The following is an 18,698-nucleotide window of genomic DNA, read 5'->3' as shown; positions in this document are numbered from 1 at the left end:
GCGTGGCTTGTAACTGTGTCAAAGTACGGAATGTGCATGGCAAATCGCGGTCCGGAGGGGCTACCGGGGAGGGAATGTTGTCGGTCGTGAGTATCAGGGACTCCAGCCTAGGAAAGGCGGTGTTGAGCAAGGTGGCGAGTTCACTGGTCTCCGAGCCTCTGATACTAATTGTGAGGTGGGTGGTATTCAGGAATATCGGGAGTACGGCAATTCCGCCCTGGCAGTGTAATGCCAGACTTGGCGCTGCTGCTTCCCATCGTATCTGCAGCGCGCAAACGCGCTGAGGCTACAAGGTTCAGCCAGGAGCTCGGTTCGCTGCAGTCGGCGAGTATCAAGCTGCTGATGGATATTTTCTGGAGGAACATAGAGCTGGCGAGAGAAGGGGGGGATTGCACAGTTGATGAGGAACAATGTCTCGAGTGATTGTAGCTGGGCGAGCGCACCAAGCGCCGCGGGTCGTGAATTCTATCTGTTCAGCCTTGAAGTAGCGAAGATTGCCGAAGCGGGGGAGTGTCGTGAGTACGCTATGGAGCATAGAATGAATCTCGTCCTCGTCGCTGAACCTGACATCGCTGAATTTGTACGAATACCCAGAGTAGCAGCTAAGCAGGTTGACAGAGATGCACTTGACGTACGGCGCCACGCTATTCGACCCAAACAGTCCCAGTTTATCCTCCAACTGCTGCGTTTGCTCCGTCGTCAAAGGTATAGGGCAGGAACGAGAGGTTGGTGAGTAGGAGTGTGCGAGCCAAAGAGCAGAAGCGCCGCGATGCACGGGCGACATTGTGCAGGTCATCCCTTGACGCTCGTCGGAAGACGTCGAGGAGGAGCTCGTTGGGCAACACGGTTGTTAGGAGAGAAATGGTTGCCGCGTGAGAGCGTCACTGAGCGTGTGACAGCCGACTGGGATGCCAAGCCACTGCGCTCAACTTGAAAGACAGGTCTTGCTCTCAAGCTCCTTCTCCAGCTTAATACAGTCGGGTATCGGAGGACACAGTGCAGCATTCTGCGCTCAAAGGACTACAATGGTGCCCAAAAACCTTCACGGCCAACGTGTCCACGGACATGAATTTGATGGCTCCCTGTGCACGTGCATCAGCATGGTCCGTGCGCCGCCCGCCAAACACGGGTCATCGCCCTTCTTTTCCGCCCACTTTCCCCCCACACGGTCTGAGCCGACCTTGCGATTCTGCCCTCGGTGGCCCGCGCTGGTGTCGAGGAAGGAACAGCCTGCTTTCGAGGCAGGATGGACATGGGATCAGGCGCTTCAAAAATAAAATGTGGCTGGCGGGTGGGCGCCAGCGCACGCGGCTCCTTGTACATCGTATTTGTCCGTCGTCGTGGCACAATTTTTTATCTTCCTTGACCCGTCTCGGCGGGTCTCATGGTTGTCGTGTGCAGAGGGACAAGGTGTGTTGTGCACTTGATACTAGTAATTGGGGCTCACCCATTGTCAGTGTAATAGACGTTGTTGTATCCGTGCACTACTAATCAACATATTGCCAATTTTCCCCCCAAGAATGGTGCAGTCGCCGTTATTCGACCGATCCTCTGCGTCGTCCACTATGCGCTGGCATCTGGCTGCCAACAGCGTTGTCCCGCATCGGCGTCGCGTCTTTCGCTGGTAGGCACTTGCAGCGATGTTATACAGCATTTTGCGGAACACTGGCGCTTCCAGTTGATTGATTCCCGCGGTCGCCAGCTGACTCATCCCCGCATCTTGCTTCTCACTCTCATGGACGACCCGCCCTTCCCCCGCGAGATCGAGCTGCACATCTTCCGCGAGGCGGCGCTGCAGCGGCCGCGGGGCATCCCAGTGTTGATGCGCGTAGCGTGGTGGGTGAAAGAGTGGTGCGTCCGGCAATGCGTACTTTGGTCCGTTTCTCTCGCTGACCAGCTGTGGCCGCCAGTGTGGAGCCGCTGCTGTACAACGTCTTGAGTCTTCGGGATCCGGAGGCTGGTCCGACTCTCAATACACCATTCCCAGTCTTGTCGCCGTCTGCCTTCAGGGCGCTCATCGAAGACCCCCGCCGGCAGGCATTCATCGCGCAGTCGACCGGTCTGCGTCTCGACGGAGAGCTCTCCTCGTCTGAGACTAACAGTATTCTGAACTCCTGCCCCCACCTCCAAGATGTTGTCATTCTACCGCGTGGTCTCATATTTAGCACGGCAGACGTGCTCGGAACTCTGCCCAACCTCCGGCGGCTCACCACGAACCTGCTCTCGCTCTACATGATGACCGCATCTCCCGACCTCTCCGCGCTCACGCGCATCACACACCTCCACCTGTCGTTCTACCACCGCTGGCCGCAAGTCTGGCCGCCGCTTCTGGCGCTTCGTGCGCTGACGCATCTCGCCATCGATACAAAGGAGTGGTACCACGACATTCTGCAGAGGGACGCCCCACCGCTCGACATGTTGCTGGACGTGCTGTCGGATCCACATCGGCGGTTGAATGTATTCGTCCTGTCCTACCAGCGCGTTGGGAAGGTGCCGCTCGACGAACGCCTCATAGAGCACCCTGCGTGCCTCCTGGTCCACCAGGGGATCGGCTGGCCGGAGTGGCAGGATGAGTGGACAGGCGGCGCGACTAGTGCGGGGTTCTGGGAGCGCGTGGATAAAATGCTTGCGGAGCGTCGCTCAGCGGGCGCCCCAGGGAAATATGACAATGATTGGTAGTCCTTCTAGTGGAAAATATTCTGTAAACTATTGAATCGGAATCCTCCAAGTTATCAGTGCCTTCAAGTGCGTCCACTTCTCACACGGAAGCGTGTTGTCATATGCGCGTCTGTCACAGTCTCCTCAGTTCTGTGAAGCACACGAAATCAACCGTATGCGGCACACCTAGTACCGCGTCCCCGCAGGACATTATACGCCTCCGCAACCTCGTGGAACGCCGGCGTCGAAGGACATTATACGCCTCCGCAACCTCGTGGAACGCCGGGCGTCGACTGGTGGCCGGGCACGCCGGGGGTGGTGCCGCTTGCTCAGCTACACCTCCGCAGATAAGTCCCGCGCACGCACAGCCGACACAGCGGAGGGACCCACCGCGAAGAAGGCCGTCTGCCAGCGTGACCCTAACCCTCAACGCGAAGGCCTGCACCGTCCTGATGCCCCGCTCGACTCGCTCGGGGTCGTTCCCCGCTAGCTCCGCTCCGCGCAGGGTCCTGGGCTCATTGGACAGATGTTCTCCTGACCCGCGACGGCCCGGGTGGGGACCGCTTTGGCAAGCCATACCGTGGCTGGTGGTATATACTGTTCGTGCAAGGGCGTTGCTCCGTCAAGCCTAGTTCAGGAGTGAGCGAGCGGCCGGGGACGAGAGAATGATGTGGTGGAAGAGTGGTGCCGCTGGTGCGTTTCCTGCAGCTTCCTGTGCACTCGATATCCGACTTCCCGTCTCTGAGTTGGTTTTCCGATTTGCGATTGGAGATTCGGAGCCAGAAGGGGATCTCTGGTCATGGATTCACATCCTCGATCTTGCCATGCTGGTCAAGTTCACTTGGTGCATTGACAAGCGTCTGCTCAGCCTTGCCAGGTTGTCGCGCGAAGATGTCGTGTTCCCAGGGTGCGACATCTTGTATTGCGGATCCAGAATTCATTGGTGTTAACCCACTCTGGCATCGAGCAGCTGCCGCGCACCTTCCCGGGACTCGAACAGCTGTGCGTTCAGGTCATCGATGGGCCTTATAACACAGAGATGGCCGCGAGCGAGCCAGCTTGTGTGCTTCCGTGTGTGCGAGCTGACCACAGCCTGCAAAGTGTTGCCTGCAGTTCTCCCATGCACACCATTTGTGAACAAACTGAAGATTTGGAATGAAGCTGCCGGAGACTGCTGTTTACGCTCCAGCGCATCGAGAGGTATATTCCGCCCACGATAACTAACGTAGCATTGCAGTCGGATAATGGCAATTACTCCCTTTGGTCCGGGATCCTTGCCTTCTTCCCGAACCTGCGCACCCTCGATTTCCGTGTCAAAGAGTCCAGCGGTGATTCTCGGCCAAGCGAGGTGAATTCTGTCCTGTTATCTGCGGCCTTGATCCTATCAACACCGTTCTCCAGGCCCCTCACTTCCTCGCCAGCCTATCGACCATCCTTCCGCCCACTCTCGAAAGTCTCCGTGTCCATATTTGGTCCTCAAGGGCTGTCCTTCCCGGGGGGCAAACGGGAAGAGTGGGATTGAGCCGTCTTCCAAGCGCGGATGAGCTCCAGGCAGAACTACTGAAAGGGTGTGGCGGTCTACGGCAGATAGTTATCCGTGGGTCATTCCTGGACTTGCAGTGGACCAGCGATTGAATCTATCGCCGACTCGGACATGTGTTTGGACTCGTGCATGCCTAACTCGATAATATTTCTTTGATTGGTAAGACGACAGGGCATTCCAGCATGTTGTCGAATAGATATGACAAGCATCAAATGACCGTTGCCGAAAACACAGTCATGCGCGGGGGGACAGCTCAGTGCGGAAGAGCTTGCTGGTAAGTGCACGTTGAGTGGACGACAAACTAGAGGATCCGTAGATTCAGCGCGTTAAGTACAATTGTCGTGGGCGTCAAGATACTGGCGGCAAGGAAGCAAAAGCGCGGGCCAGTGTCGTTGACGTGTCGCGCAAGAGCCGGTCCGCGAGGCGAACGCGCGACCGGAGCTACACACCAGGGGATATATGGACCGGGCCCGAGGGCTGGATTTCTAAGGCGAAGGAAGAGCCGTGGGGGGTGGCAAACTTGTAGATGCAGCGCAGCAACGGCTAGCAACGGCGGCGGCGGCGCGGCGCAAAGCGGGTGGAGCAAGAAAGCTGACGAGCACGGGGAGTGGCATTCGACCATAGTCCTGGACGCACTGCCGGCCCGAGTTATGAGAACGAGCAGGGCGATGTCTGGAGTAGAAATGCACCAGAGAAATTGGGCCTCGGATTGTCGTTCGTGCGCGGAGTGGCCCGCAGGGTGCGCTAGGTATCGTCGTGCAAGCGCATCGTCGTCGTGGAGCGGAGGAAAGAAACCAGAGATTGATGTCACGGCCGCCGAGCCCGGACCTGATGCCGATCACCAGTGCCACGTAAGCAGCCACGCCTTGTCTTCTCCTTCCATGTGCGCGCGGGAGACGGTCCCGCCCCTGGTCGGAGCGCGGCACGAATGCTATGCTTGAGCCACAGCGCGAGTAGGAGCAGGGATGGGCTGCGACGGTCGATTTGGCGTGGCTTGAGGTGCGTGTTGTGCATTCAGTCTCTATTTCGCTGATCTACTCCCCAGTAATCCCTCACTTTTCGCTGGCGAGTCTGACACCCAGGGTGGCGGCCTCTACTGGGCGGAAACAAGCGGCGTGAAATCAGCCGCGGACGGCCCGGATGGCAAGCAGCAGGGCACAACCGAAAGGCGGGGACAAGGTGCGTGTGCTATTTCGTCCGCGTAACTGGGTCCTGATAGTCGCTACGCGTGTTCAAGTTTTTCACGGTGCGTTACCCATGTCTTGCTCATCACGCAGAGCCAATCGCTCATTTCACTAATAGGTCTACTGCCCCCACCGACGGCGCTCCGCCTTCCGCAGACACCACCGGCCCGTTCGCCGACGCTGCAATCGATTCCCATTCCACTCCTCTCCACCTGCCCCCATGTCCTCTCCAGTCCCCGTCTTCGACGCAAAAGCGATGCCCTTCCGCCGGTTGGGCCCCAGCGGTCTGCGCGTGCCGCTCTTCTCTCTCGGCGGCTGTCCGTCTTTGCGCATTCCCCATTGGCTTTAGCTGAGCTCTCGACAGGGCTCACCCTCGGAGGCTCCGTCGTCGGCGAGAGCGTCAAGGACATCATGCAGGCCGCCTTCGAGAATGGGATCAACATGTTCGACACCGCGGAGGACTACCAGAAAGGTGCGGCTGAGCGCAAATGTGCGTTCCCTGAGATTCCCTTCTGACCACGCTTTCTCTGACTCCAGCAAAATCAGGGGACACGCTATCAAAGAACTTGGCTGGCGCCGCACGGACCTCGTCATCTCAACCAAGATATTCTGGAGCCACGAGCCAGGCACGGGCCCGAACGACACGGGGCTGTCGCACAAACAGTGCGCCACCTTCCTTTCCTTCCTACAACTCTGACTGGCAACAGCGTTATCGAGGGCACGAAGGCTTGTTTGCGACGGCTCCAGATGGACTATGTCGACGTCATCTTCGCGCATCGTTGCGATACCACCGGTGGGTTTCTTACATTCGCCATAAGGAGGTCAACTGACGCAGGCTAGTTCCGATGGAGGAGATCGTCCGCGCATTTAACTATGTTATCGACCAGGGCTGGGTGAGTGGTGGATTTTGTCTATCCATATCCACTAAGATTCACACGCAGGCTTTCTACTGGGGCACCTCCGAGTGGAGCGCGCACCAGATCGAGGAGGCGCATCGTGAGCGTGTACCTCTCCCGAGACCTCCCGTCGCTTACCCGCAGCACAGATGTTGCCACGCGCTTAAACCTCATCGCGCCGATCGCGGAGCAGTGCAAGCACAAGTCTGCGCCATCTTCTTTCTTCCTTCGAAATAATGCTGAGGAGACGATAGCATGTTCCACCGCGAACGTCCGGAGAAGGAATACGCGTGCGTGGGCAACCATCAAACTTCAGCAGTAGCTAATGCTGACTTTGTAGCCCTTTGTACGCCAAGTACGGCCTGGGCACAACCGCATTCTCTGCACTGCAGGGCGGACTGCTGACGGGGAAGGTATATCCTCCTCAACCCTCTAACACGTAAACTAACTTTGCTAGTACAACGACGGCATCCCAGACGGCACGCGCCCGCCACCGTGCCCATGTTCCGGGGGGCGACGGAGGGTCCCCAGGGCGAAGAGCTGCTTTGGAAAGTGCGTCTCCTCAGCCAAATTGCTGCGGGTGCGTCGTTTCTCCCCGACTTGCTGAACTCTGGGCGGAACCGCGCTGGCGCTCGCGTGGGTTGCGGCGCACCGCCACACTTCCACAGTCATCCTCGGCGTGTCCTCCGTCGCACAGCTCGAGGCGAACCTCGGCGCGCTTGAGGTCCTGCCCAAGCTGGATGCTGCGGTGTTGGCGCGGATCGAGGCTGTGTTGGGTAACCACCCGCAGGAGCCGGTGCGTATTTCTCTATCCAATGATGAGGTGGATAATGCACTAATGATGTTGGTGTAGGAGACGTATGGTCGCCCGCCGCTGGATCAGGGCATCCTTTGACTCGGTGCAATATCACCCCTATCTTTCCTTTGACCACAAGATCAGCTCAAGTAAGGAAGAATACAAATGCCACTCATTCTCTCGTTTATCAATATTGAATATCTTTTGTGATCTGGTGTGCTCAATTCGTATGTGTCTATATCATGATTATGCGTCCTTTGTCCACTGGAGGTTGAGATGGAAGGGTGGTGCAAGTATCGAAATCCAGCTCAGATTGGGGCAACGGCGAAGCAGCTGCCTCCGTAGCACTTGTCCTGTCTGCATCACCAAGGTGTCGGACGAGGAACCGCTCCGGGGCCCACGGCGAGAGAACATACTCGTGTCCGAGTACTTGACTTCGAGCCGCTGCAAACCCAAGGGAAGACTAGCCGGGAAGCCCGTGAGGAAGGCGGCAGGCTGTGATAGTATTGAGTAGGGTATGGGCACAGTTCGGATGACGACACTTAGGAGACATTCACTTACGGCGGGCACGCGTCCGGACAGCATCGTTACGGTGAAGTCGAGGGTATGCAGGTGCGGAAAATGTGCAAAGACCGCGCCCCACACGGCAAGATCGCCGTCCTCCGAGTCGCATTCGAGGGTGAGTGTCGTGATTGTCACGGGGATGCACTGCCTATTGCGCTGCAGCACGGACACTAAGCTTGTGGCATCAGCGTTTTCGACATGCAATGTGTGGATAGACGGTGCAATCCGCAGGAGGAGGGGTAAAGCTTCACTGGCTTCATACGTGGTCGTGAGCTTGAATACAGCGGGAAACAACGGTTCGCCGCCGTTAGGGCCATCCCACGGCAGCCCCGGATCGTCCACATAGAGTGCCGCCTCGACACTAAGCTGCTCAACTGCGGGAAAGGCCGCTTGCAGCTGCACACAGCCAGAGTAGGTTAGCAACGCGCCGCAGCCCTCGGAGAGTCTAAGCGCCAGGTGTTTTACGTGAGGTAGCACACTCGTAAGCCCTTCCACTGGTTGATCCATGTCCAGGCTGACCGCGGAGAGTGTGATGGGCTCAAAGAGCGAAACCATTCTGAGAGCGTGCACGTGGGACTGTATGCTGCCGAGGTGGCGACTTTGACGCTTGAGACACGGATACGGATGTCGAGTGCGTTAATAGCGGCACGAAGGAATGCCTGGATCTCGGAGTCCACAGAACAGGCAAAGAGATCCAGCTCAATCGGGCCGCGGACCTGCGCAAGGTTGGCGAGCGCAGAGAGCGTGAATATGAGACTGTGGCCATAGAATTTGCGTAGGTTAACGAACTTGGAGATGCCGGCGAATAGCACGTCACAGATGGTGTGCGTGCCGGCTACATCGTTGAATACTGCGTCTCTGCTTCTTTCGGCGAAGCCATTCACTTCCTCCCAGGCGACATTGATGCAGTGCACATACGGCGCAATGGCGGGGGACATGAAGAAGGCCAGTTTTGCGATGGCATCCACCACCTCATGAGCAGGTGGGAGCTTAAGGATGGCGCCGCCTGACCAGGCAATGCGCTCCTCCGGGGGCGCATGTGGCTTCACGGCAAGCTTGCTGTAGAGGAATGGGCGGGCAAGCAGGCGCAGGCGACGAGAAGCAAGAGCGACGAGCTTGAGCTGGGCGGGCGACACATCTTTGAGCACTTCGTGAAAGAGTTCGTTCGGAAACATGGAGCGACCAGTTGCAGCCAAGCTGGAAGTGAAGAGAGGAAAGCGCTGCCACATATTGACAGCGCACACGTGTGCCCAGCCAATCGGCGTGCCCGGCGCGGGAGCTAATCATGATGTGATCGCCCAGTCACATCTTACGCAATCGCCTCCCCCTTTTTGTTCCTGACGCCCATCTCGACGCACAATGCCAGCCTTTGCAGCACACCTGCGGCGCCAGCTGGCGCAATGCTACGGCAACACTAACCGATACGCATGCGCCAACCACCCCTTCTCCAGTCGCCAACTTCTCCGGGAGTCTAAATCTGTGGCGACACTGTGCTGCTGGAGATCTTTGCCTGGCGTGTTACGCTGTCCTCGCTTTCCCGACATCGCTGACCGAGCGCACCTTTTTTACAAGCCCACTCTTATCCTAGCTTATTCTCTGTCTTCAGACACCAGTCATCAAATCGACCGTATGCTCTACCCGAGCAGGAATACTAGCAACTGCCTCGGATTTCCCAACCGAACTTGGACCGCTGCCCGCGGTATGCAAAATGTGGTCTGGGCCATACTGGATTCTCCTCCGCTGCAAGCTTGGACCTTGGCTTGTGCCCAACCACTGGCAGTCCTTTGATGCCCGCGCCGCAGCCACCTCAGCTTCCTGACGCCCAACTCGGTCAGCACCATCTTGCGCACATCGACAATGATCATCATCTTCCAGCATATGGACCTGCCGCTGGAGAGTGGTCATCTTCGGATTTGTTCCTCCACTCCGGTCCGGTATTTATACTAATAACTATGCAGCGTGTGTGCAACAGCACTGTCGAGGACACGAATTAACTCGTCTCGATGCAAAATGCCAGCCTCAGGGGCAGATCTACGCAACACTAGCCGATACACATGCCCCAACAACTCCTTCTCTGGATGCCAACTTATTCGAGAGTCTAAATCTGTATTGAGACTCTCCGCTGAGACGAAATTGCTAACACAGGACTTACACCGGCGCATCGATTCCGACTCTGTGGGTCCGGACTTGGCAAATCAAACGTCGACGCAACTTGAAAGCTCACGCTAACGGGTCTGCGCGCTGGCCATCCGGAGACGATCGTGCCCCGTGGTGCTGCTTGCCATCCGCCTCAGCGCTATGGAGGATAATCCGTACACCTGACACAATATCACACTAGGCGCCTGCCAGGCTACTCGATTCCGCGGATTGGTGGCCGCCGCGCTTGCGGTTGGCTTATGCCCAACTGTGGCCGGGCCGTGGATGCTATCGCTGCGGCCGCGTCAGCTTCCCCACGACGATCTTAGCTGCCGACCGGCGCATCGACATCAACTCGACGACGCGCCGCTGAAGAGCATCCTAACTCGGAGGCGTGTTCGAGCTGCCCTGACGTCATTGGCGTCTTCATCAAGATGTTCTGGAGCGGTGGAGCAACAACACGGACATGGGCTGTTTGCGCAAGCAGTGCGCTATCTTTATTCCTCCACTCTGCACCGGTATTCATGCGATGCAGCCCGTGGGCAACAACGCTGTCCATTAGCGCCTCCAAATGATGCGCGCAGCAGATTGACCTCGGAGAAGCCGCACTGTATACTTCTCCAATGCTCAGTGTGCTCTTCCACCTTATCGGTCTTCTGAAAGCACTGATCAACCGACAGTGTGTTCCACCATACTGCATCTGCATTCGACCCTCAAGCATCTATCCCGCGCGGCCCATGTTCTGCGGGATCACGGACATGCCGTCCGCGCGGCGCGGCGCACTCCTCAGCCCGCCGGCAGGTGCGTCGGGATGGGGACCCACCTGCGTACCGCTTTTGTTGACGCCGGTGGGGCACCGGACTGGTCCCGGGTCCTGCATCTCGTCTCCTGCCAGGGACGCTGTTCGTTAGCCCCGGGAGAGCGTCTTATGTGCCTTGAGCTGCTTAATTGCCAAATTAATGTGTGGATGCATCAATGGTCCCCGCGTGCGGCGACAGATACCAGCGGCGGAGCTAGCTCCACACGTAGCCTGTCTGTGTCCGAGTCGGACACCATCATCTGTCTCCTTCACTCCAATGCCCAGTGATCCACTGAGATCAGCACTGAAGAGCCTCGTGGATTTTTACAAAGAGATGTGCATATGGGCATGGTCTAATACCTCAGCTGCAGGAGCGGAACCTCAATCATGATATGATGCATTGACGGGCAGCGTGAGCGCAACTGCGCCAGCAGCCTGTCGGGGTCGGGCACCGCGAAGTTCGCGTTCGGGCAATCACTGTGTCCGCGTCGGACTGCCGGGATGACCTTCCCATCACACTGAGCCCTTTAAGTGTGGACGGAAGACGCGGAGGCAGTGACGCAACAAGGGCCAATACCTGCGACTTCCAGATCAGTGTAGGATACTGACCTATTTCATTCAATTAGGCGGGTCACGGTCACATCGGATTTTTTGGCCGAAATATTTTGGCGGGTCACGGGTCACAGCCAAATCTTTTGGTCCCAAACTGTCCTAATCGGGAAGATTTCGAAATTTTCGAGCGCCTGCGGCGCGCCGAACTTCCCAATCGGGTAATAGGTCACGCGAAATTCGGCCTGTGGCCGAATGGACATTTCGGCCAAACGGTCACGGGTCACAGGCCCGCTGAATTGATCGAAATGGGTCAGTATTCCCTCCCCCAGCTCCCCACACACACCAAGCAAGCAAGCAAGTAAATAATCACCACGACTCAACATTGAACTCCCCCACGTGACGGTGCTAGCCCAAGCCAAAGCTTTTGATACCTGATGTCACGCATCACACCAGACCAGTCTTGAGGCTTGGAGTTGGTGCAAGTCCAACCTAAGCTCAAGTTAACTTCAAGGCCCATTGAAACTGGGCCTGACCATAGTCATATGCCTGTCAGGGGAACCCCCACTTCGGCCTCCTTCAGACCATCCGAGCGCATCCGAGGCACATCCGACCGGCGCCCCCGGACGCTCCGACCTACCCCAACCCTCGTCCTCGGCCTCCTTCGCCCCGCACAATCACTGATCCGTCAAGACCCTCCCAACGATCACCTTGGGACAGAGCCTGCAACGCCGCTCAGCTCAGGCTTTCTGCGCCTACGTCGGCAGTTACGGACGACCAGTATATAGTTGGCGCCCTAGCAGGCAGACCCTTAGAGTTTCTTCTCTTTGGATCCTCCCCTGCTAGGTCGGTCCCTCCGTGTATTTCCTGTAGCTTTTATTCACGTCTTGGATCCTCCCCTGCTAGGCTTTCGTCGGAGTCTCCAGGGTTGCCCTTACAATGCCATCCAGACAGCTGGTAGACCGACTGTGCTATGCTGCTGGTTCGCCGCCTGTTAGTGTTACTCAGACAATTGCTGAGTAAGCAGTGTTCTGAAACAGTGTAACGCTGTGACATTAACAATAACAAATGCCGCCGACACCCTGGTGTGGGTTGCAATATGCAGCAATGCCAGTGCCAGACCGAACTTAGGCAGCCGTGGCTTGAGTCGGACCGACTCCGAATCTTGCAAGCGTCACGTGTGCAAAAGGCCGACGCAGTAATGGCCGATGCAATAATGGCTGATGCAGTAATGGCTGATCCGGTAATGGCTGATCCGATAATGGCCGATGCAGTGATGGCCGACGCAGCAGTAAGGGCCGACACGCTCTGGACCACCGCCAGGGAGAACCCCAAACCGCGGTCAGAGTCCAAGGGGCTGGTGACATCTTACAAGCGCCAGGGCCGCTTATAAGCCATCTGACGGCCGACCGTGACACCGTGTGGCCTGCAGGCATTCCCGACATGCTGCACAATGCAGCAGTCATACTAAGTACTTTATCATCCCCGCTCTGCGTGTCGGCTGGCCAGGCCAGTTAGCGTTACACCAGCCAACGATTCGCTGATGCCGGCGACCATCGTTTGCGGCGCGCAGTCACTGTGGGACCCGGCCCGGACTAGCACCAGGCCCTCGGCAAAACTGTTGGATGTCCGGTCCGGACTGAGTCGGTCGCCTGGCTCTGCAATACCCGCCTCGTTCTTCCAGGCTGGCTACAAATAACATAAAAAGGTACAGGATTCAGGCCTTGGTTCAGCCCGCACAGTGCACCTCCAAGCACTATACCTGGCTACAGAACAGACAGCCATCTAAGTACGCGACTTACCACCCACCAATCAATCAATCAAACCCATACACGTGACCATGCCACACCCACCAAGACCAGAGGTCTCGGCTGCTGATGTCACGCATCTAGTGATGACCAAGTCCGGTTCGGTCTGGTTCTTGGCCCTTTTCGGCCGAACGCGGAACGCCGAACGCCGGGGTCGGTTCAAAACGGGATTTCGCTGAACACCGGTTCGGACCAGCCCCGAACTGGCATTTTTGGACTGAAAACGGCTGAACCTGGCCGAACCGAGGGCCAGGTTTGGTTTGGAAACGGCCTTGGCCAAACCTGAACGCCGAACGCGTTCAGTCCGCCGGTCCGGTCCGGGTTCAAACCAAACCTGGCCCTCGGATTCAGATGTTCTGGTTAGTATCAGTTGACAGTTGGAATGTTGTATAAGCTTGTATTGGAGTTTTCACTGTGATGAACTGGAAAACAGCAGATGTTGGGTGAGGAGTTGAAATTTGAGAGGAGCAATATGGCTCTACTCTCCTAGCACTTGCACTTGCACTTAACCTAACCTGACGTTTATCTTAACCTGACAATATGTGAAGTGTGACAAAACCCGACTGATGTGACAATGGTAGTAGGCACACCCAGGGGGGGCTAATCTATTAATCTAGGGTTTTACAGGCCTCCTTATATACTACTCTCAAATTAATTACATAATACGTGATGATGTGACCTGATCCACTGATCCGGTTCTAGAACGTTCTAGTTTAGGCTTCTGGAAGGTTCTAATATAGGTCCTGGGTCAGACTTGCCAAATATGGACATGTTACCTTGGTTCGGTTCAGAGTCTAGACTAGTCCCTGGCCTAGCAGGCCTAGATCTTGTGGCCGGGTGCATATAGATTTGATTCAAAGGTTTGCAACATTTATTCTGAGATTCTTCATATGTTCCATAGCTATTGTGCATGAAAATGAATTTATGGGGTCCATATGTTATTTTTCATATGGTGGTCATATTGACGGCTCATTATCTCCCCTTTTCATGAATCTTGACCGTCCTCGGTCAGTTCAAGCAACAATATCTGACTACATTTTTGTCACTTCCAGCTACATTTTTCACTGGGTTTTGTTTTTATGCCATGCAAAATATGAAGATCAAGTCCCAGTTTCAACTAGGTGGAGCTTCACCCTTAATGTCCTTGTTCCCTGTTTGAATCTATCATTATCAGTGCACTGTAGTACCAATTTTGATCGCCATCACTAATTTTTGATGGCTCTATGATACTACATCATTCCTGTCCCAATTAGGATAGTAATTGATACAGGCCTTCCTCACTATATACCGGATCATCGGCCTGAAGAAAAGGAGTTAAACTTCTATATATAGTAATATCTTAGTTATATTAATCAATTTGATGTATCAATACTGATTTTTGATGACTTTGTAAGCACTATCTAGCCTAGTTCTGCTAGCAGTTGCTAGACTAGTAGGATCTAGCCTTCTAGGCAATGGGGGTGCTAGCAGCCACTAGAAGCACTGCCTAGATCTTACAGCTACAGGTGTCCAAATTTCCTTCGAAACTGTCTGTAATTCAATAGTATGCAACTGTCTACATACCCACTCAATATATGTCTAACGCAACAGCAAGAAAAAAGTGCCGTTGTTAAAGCGTTCCGAGACCATAGAATTTAGGGCAGAATTCCCCACTGCAAGTACTCCAGCATAAATCCTGCCCGGCCACTGACACGTTGCCCTCCTCGAGTTTTCCGCTGAACGCCGGGCATCGGACCGCCTTCAAGACAGATACTATATTGTTTGTTAAAACAGAAACACTCTACATGAAGGAACTCAGTACTGTAAACGCTACATTCACAAAATCCGCGGCGCTAAAAGCACCACAAACACATCCATATACGCCCCCCTCCACGACCACATCCCCTCTCCCAGCAGATTCCCAGCTTCGCGACCAAGCCCACGCCGGAGTCCACAAAAACGCGTCCAGCGAAGGCTTTAAACCCGACTAGCACGGGCCAAAAGAAATAGACACTATGTGAGTATATCGTAGCAGCACGAGCACCGGTCGATAGCGCCGCAGGACGCGCCATTGAAGAGTATTATTGTGTCGTCGGATGAGGTGACGAGTCACGCGTGACGGCACGTGCTGTGCTGAGGGCGGGACGGGACAGACGCGACAATTGCAGTCGGTGCGCTGGACTGGGGATACAGGATTGCCTTCCGTGAAGAGCTTTGGAACATTGAAACAGCGAGGTTCTGGTTTTTTTCGTTCGCAGGAAGTATATCTTGAGGCGCGGCGACCAAGGAGAATTTCCGAATTGCTGAAGCACGCAGGTAAGGCAAACCCCTCCTTGTCAATTTTCTTCCATCGTTTGCAAGCAGGAACAAGACGGACAGCCTTTCGTATGGTCGTGGGGAGCAGCGAGTGAGAAGTTGTAGTAAAAGAGAGCGGCTGGCGAGTGGGTACATGATTCTCGTTCCGTTGGGCTGTGGCGGAAGCTACGAAAGCAGTTAAGAGAAACCAAGGAGCTGAATAGTAATAACGCACCTTGTCGTTCTCTCGCACAGTCAACTTACGTCCGTCCTCCTCTTCTACAATGCACGCGCAGCTATCCAGTTGTGTTGGTGAAAGAATGGAGGTTGCGCGAGCTGTGTGCGAAGAAGATATGAAGGATAAAACAACTGGGTGGATTCGCAAAGGATTAGCGACACGACTCATGCGGGTATGGTCGTTCACGCACACTGCCCGATACATCCTTAGCGCCAGCGTGGATCACACCCCATCAGAGTGTTGGCCTCGAATCCTCCAGTTAGCGAGAGAGTTTGCCGTTTGTCTGTCGAGGAAGAAGTCAGTAAATGCGCCGTAAAACTTCGATGGTCGTTACACCGGAGGCAAGACCCAAGGCAGTAGGGCGCCTAGTGCCTGACAGGCACTAGGCGCCGTTTCGGGGTCTTCCTCGTGTTGCCCTCGTTTTTCCCGGGGTTCCAGCCCAAAAAAACATCGGCAATGGACAGGGACCCCGAAACCATGCCTACAGTGCGCCTACTGCCTGTCAGGCACTAGGCGCCCTACTGCCTGGGTGTTTGCCTCCGGTGTTACACACCTTTAGCAAGACCCTCGTCATGCCGCACCAGCACAACGCCGTGCCACTGCGCTGCCCGCAGTATGTATTCGTATGCGACAGCAGTTCGAGTCCAAAACGGTCTGAAAAGAAGACGGGCTATTCAATGTGAAAACACAAGAAAAATGGCGATATACTGACTTGTTGTCGCTGGTGTCAGGCACCACGAGGCATCCTCCAGCGTTGAGATGTAACGAAAGAAGCCGTCGAACGGCAGCGAGGGGCTATGTGGAGTCGGTAGTCGTCATGGCTTTCGTGTCGTGGGCCCGTTGTGGGTGCTACGAGGAGATTTAGCAAACGCTGGCTAACAGACCAGACAGCGCTAAGCGCACCTTCTGGCTCTCGAATCCCTGCTTTGACTCTTACTCCCTCCGTGTGTGTCTCTGTGGGGTTACAAGAAGGGCGGGGGCCTCGTTTCAGGTGTATGTGTCCGGAGGGAGAATCCCACTCGAAGTCGGGCACAACTGCGTGTCGCCGCGAACGACGATCCGGATTGCTCGCCGGGGACGTGTCAGAGCGGAGGAGAAGGGTCGTCGTGCGGGTCGTGGTGGTGGAGGGAGAAGAAGGAGATCCGAGATCACATGCTCGGGCCGGCGCCGATCTATCTTCTCTCTTCTCCACCACGACCATGTACTTACTTTCTTCCTCGCTGTCCGACACCGTCGAAGGCCATCCGCGGCTCGTTCGCTTGCTAAAGGGGAGGTGCCTGGCCTTGAGTAGTGCAACTTCTCTTGTGCTGACCTGTTTTGCTAGCTCTTGCCCAGACGGCGGCAAATCCTGCCACTGTTATTCCTACTCCCACCATGCGACGGCCGACTACGTCGCTCTCACAGCGCCTGACGTCTTTCAGGCCCGCGGTATTCGAAGCCAGCCGTGTCCTTGGGAAGCGGAAGGCACAACGGGCTTGGTGGCCTTTCTGTGGGGCCAAATCGAGGGGGAGTAGCCCGGAGCCGACCCGATGGAGAATATGGGAGAAGCGATGGGGAGGAGCCGTCCCGTATGGCGCTGGTAATCAAGGTGCGTAAAGCTACTGGCGCTTCCGAGTCTGCTTGATGCTCATCTCTGACGTTCTTAGTCGCGATCTCTCTGTCGACAAGACTCCCTTTTCGTCAGCACAGGACATTTTTGAGGAGGCCGCTGCCTGCTCGATGATGCCTGAAATCTCATCCTCCAACGACACGAGCGCACCAAAGATTGAATAGCCCATTCACGTCTGCAGCAATAGATTGCATTTTTTGGTGTCTATGGTGCGTATCTCCAGTTGCCGCCCGACTTCACTGGTTCTAACGAAACTTATTAGTCCCATTCGCTCTTCATTCCTTGACACTTGCCCATGTCAGCATGTGGATCGACTTTGGCTCGACCGGTGTTGCTGGACGAATGACCTCATTGAGCTTCAAGTCATTATAAGGTGCGATACAGGCCAGATACAGGCTTGCTTCTTCTTCTTCTTCTTGTTTTGCTATCTGAATCTTCTGAAGCTTCTTCTAGCTCCGAGACGGCCACGACTTCAAGTTCACCGTTCCAGGCCCAAACCAATCATCGTTTCTCCACCAGCCTGGATGTTCACCGCCTGCACCATCTGGGGCTGGCCTGGAGTCAGAGAGTAGTAGTCGTTGCACCTGGTTGAGTGAATAGTGGTTCCCCGGGCCTGTATGTACTGTCACAGTTTCTAGCTTCACGTTTGCCTCTGAGCTCTGGGCCCCTTCCGTGCAGCAGCCTGACAGCGCTTTCTGTCTGCGCATGCCAGCCGAACTTTGGGGCCTCATTTTCGAGCTCGACTTCGACAGCGCACAACATCATCCGGTCGAGATGTGGAGCTCGAACCGTCTCCTTCTCCTCAATATCCAGACGCGAAATGAGATATTACGAAGGAGCATGCGGATGCACTACCGCCTCCGACTCGTTTGTCGGGCATGGAAGACCCTCGTCGACTCCAACAGCGCCCTCTGGACAACCATATTCCTCTATATGAAGCCGCGGCAGACGCCGCAAACGGCCCAACCAGCTATCTTCAAGCATCTCCGACGCTCCAAGCAGCAGCCCCTCCGAATTACCCTCTGGGCTGAACAGCCTGAGGACGCTACTAGTAACCGGTTCACCGAACTGTTCGAAGCACTGTTCCAGCATACGGCGCGCTTTTTTCATCTGGACCTCGTCAACGTTGAAGACACTGCTATCCTAGGCAACATCCACGCTGATGGCCTCGGCTCTTTGAAATCGTTTTCCCGGTGCTCTATGAAACCATTCGTCGACGGGCCACAGTTCCTTGCAGCGCTGAAGACGGCGCCATTGCAGAATACTTATGTGCATCATCAACCCATCCAAGTCGATGTTAGATGAATTGGAGAACAGCATCACTTGGGGTGGTGTCCGCTTCTTCGCAAGCAATACACACAAAACCCTTTCCCGCTGCTTGTCTTTTCCGACCGCTCGCACCATTGAACATGTTGCATTGTTCGACTCGGACTGCCTCACCCACGACCCTCTGAGTTCCAACCTGGACGTTATCAGCCCGCGCGGCATCAAGTCCCTGGCAATCGACGGCCGATACAAGCATTGGGATGTTTTATTCAAGATCGTGGTACCACCTCCTTCACTTCAGCATCTCACGATCTACAACGCTTGTGCACTCATGAAACCAGGCATTGTCAATGCGTACCTTGCAGACAACTACGCAAA

The 18,698-nt window shown here is 55.6% G+C and overlaps 1 protein-coding gene across 1 annotated transcript; it reads left to right on the top strand.

Annotated features, from left to right (window-relative positions):
* Positions 1-3,813: 3,813 nt before the first annotated feature.
* Positions 3,814-7,176, top strand: MIND_01431000 (Aldo-ket-red domain-containing protein; the record flags this gene model as incomplete). Its single annotated transcript, XM_037370690.1, has 17 exons — positions 3,814-3,858; positions 3,896-4,006; positions 4,060-4,226; positions 5,150-5,200; positions 5,247-5,380; positions 5,421-5,447; positions 5,504-5,879; positions 5,932-6,048; positions 6,093-6,178; positions 6,226-6,278; positions 6,327-6,381; positions 6,431-6,485; positions 6,536-6,571; positions 6,622-6,720; positions 6,758-6,917; positions 6,979-7,077; positions 7,135-7,176. 17 exons carry the CDS (start codon positions 3,814-3,816, stop codon positions 7,174-7,176), a joined length of 1,713 nt encoding a protein of 570 aa, XP_037212896.1.
* Positions 7,177-18,698: the final 11,522 nt, after the last annotated feature.

Source organism: Mycena indigotica (genome assembly GCF_014461135.1).
Source record: "Mycena indigotica strain 171206Taipei chromosome Unknown Mind.scaff0022, whole genome shotgun sequence".
NCBI lineage: Eukaryota > Fungi > Basidiomycota > Agaricomycetes > Agaricales > Mycenaceae > Mycena > Mycena indigotica.
The sequence above is the reverse complement of the archived record's forward strand: the minus strand, read 5'-3'. Positions and strand labels throughout refer to the sequence as shown.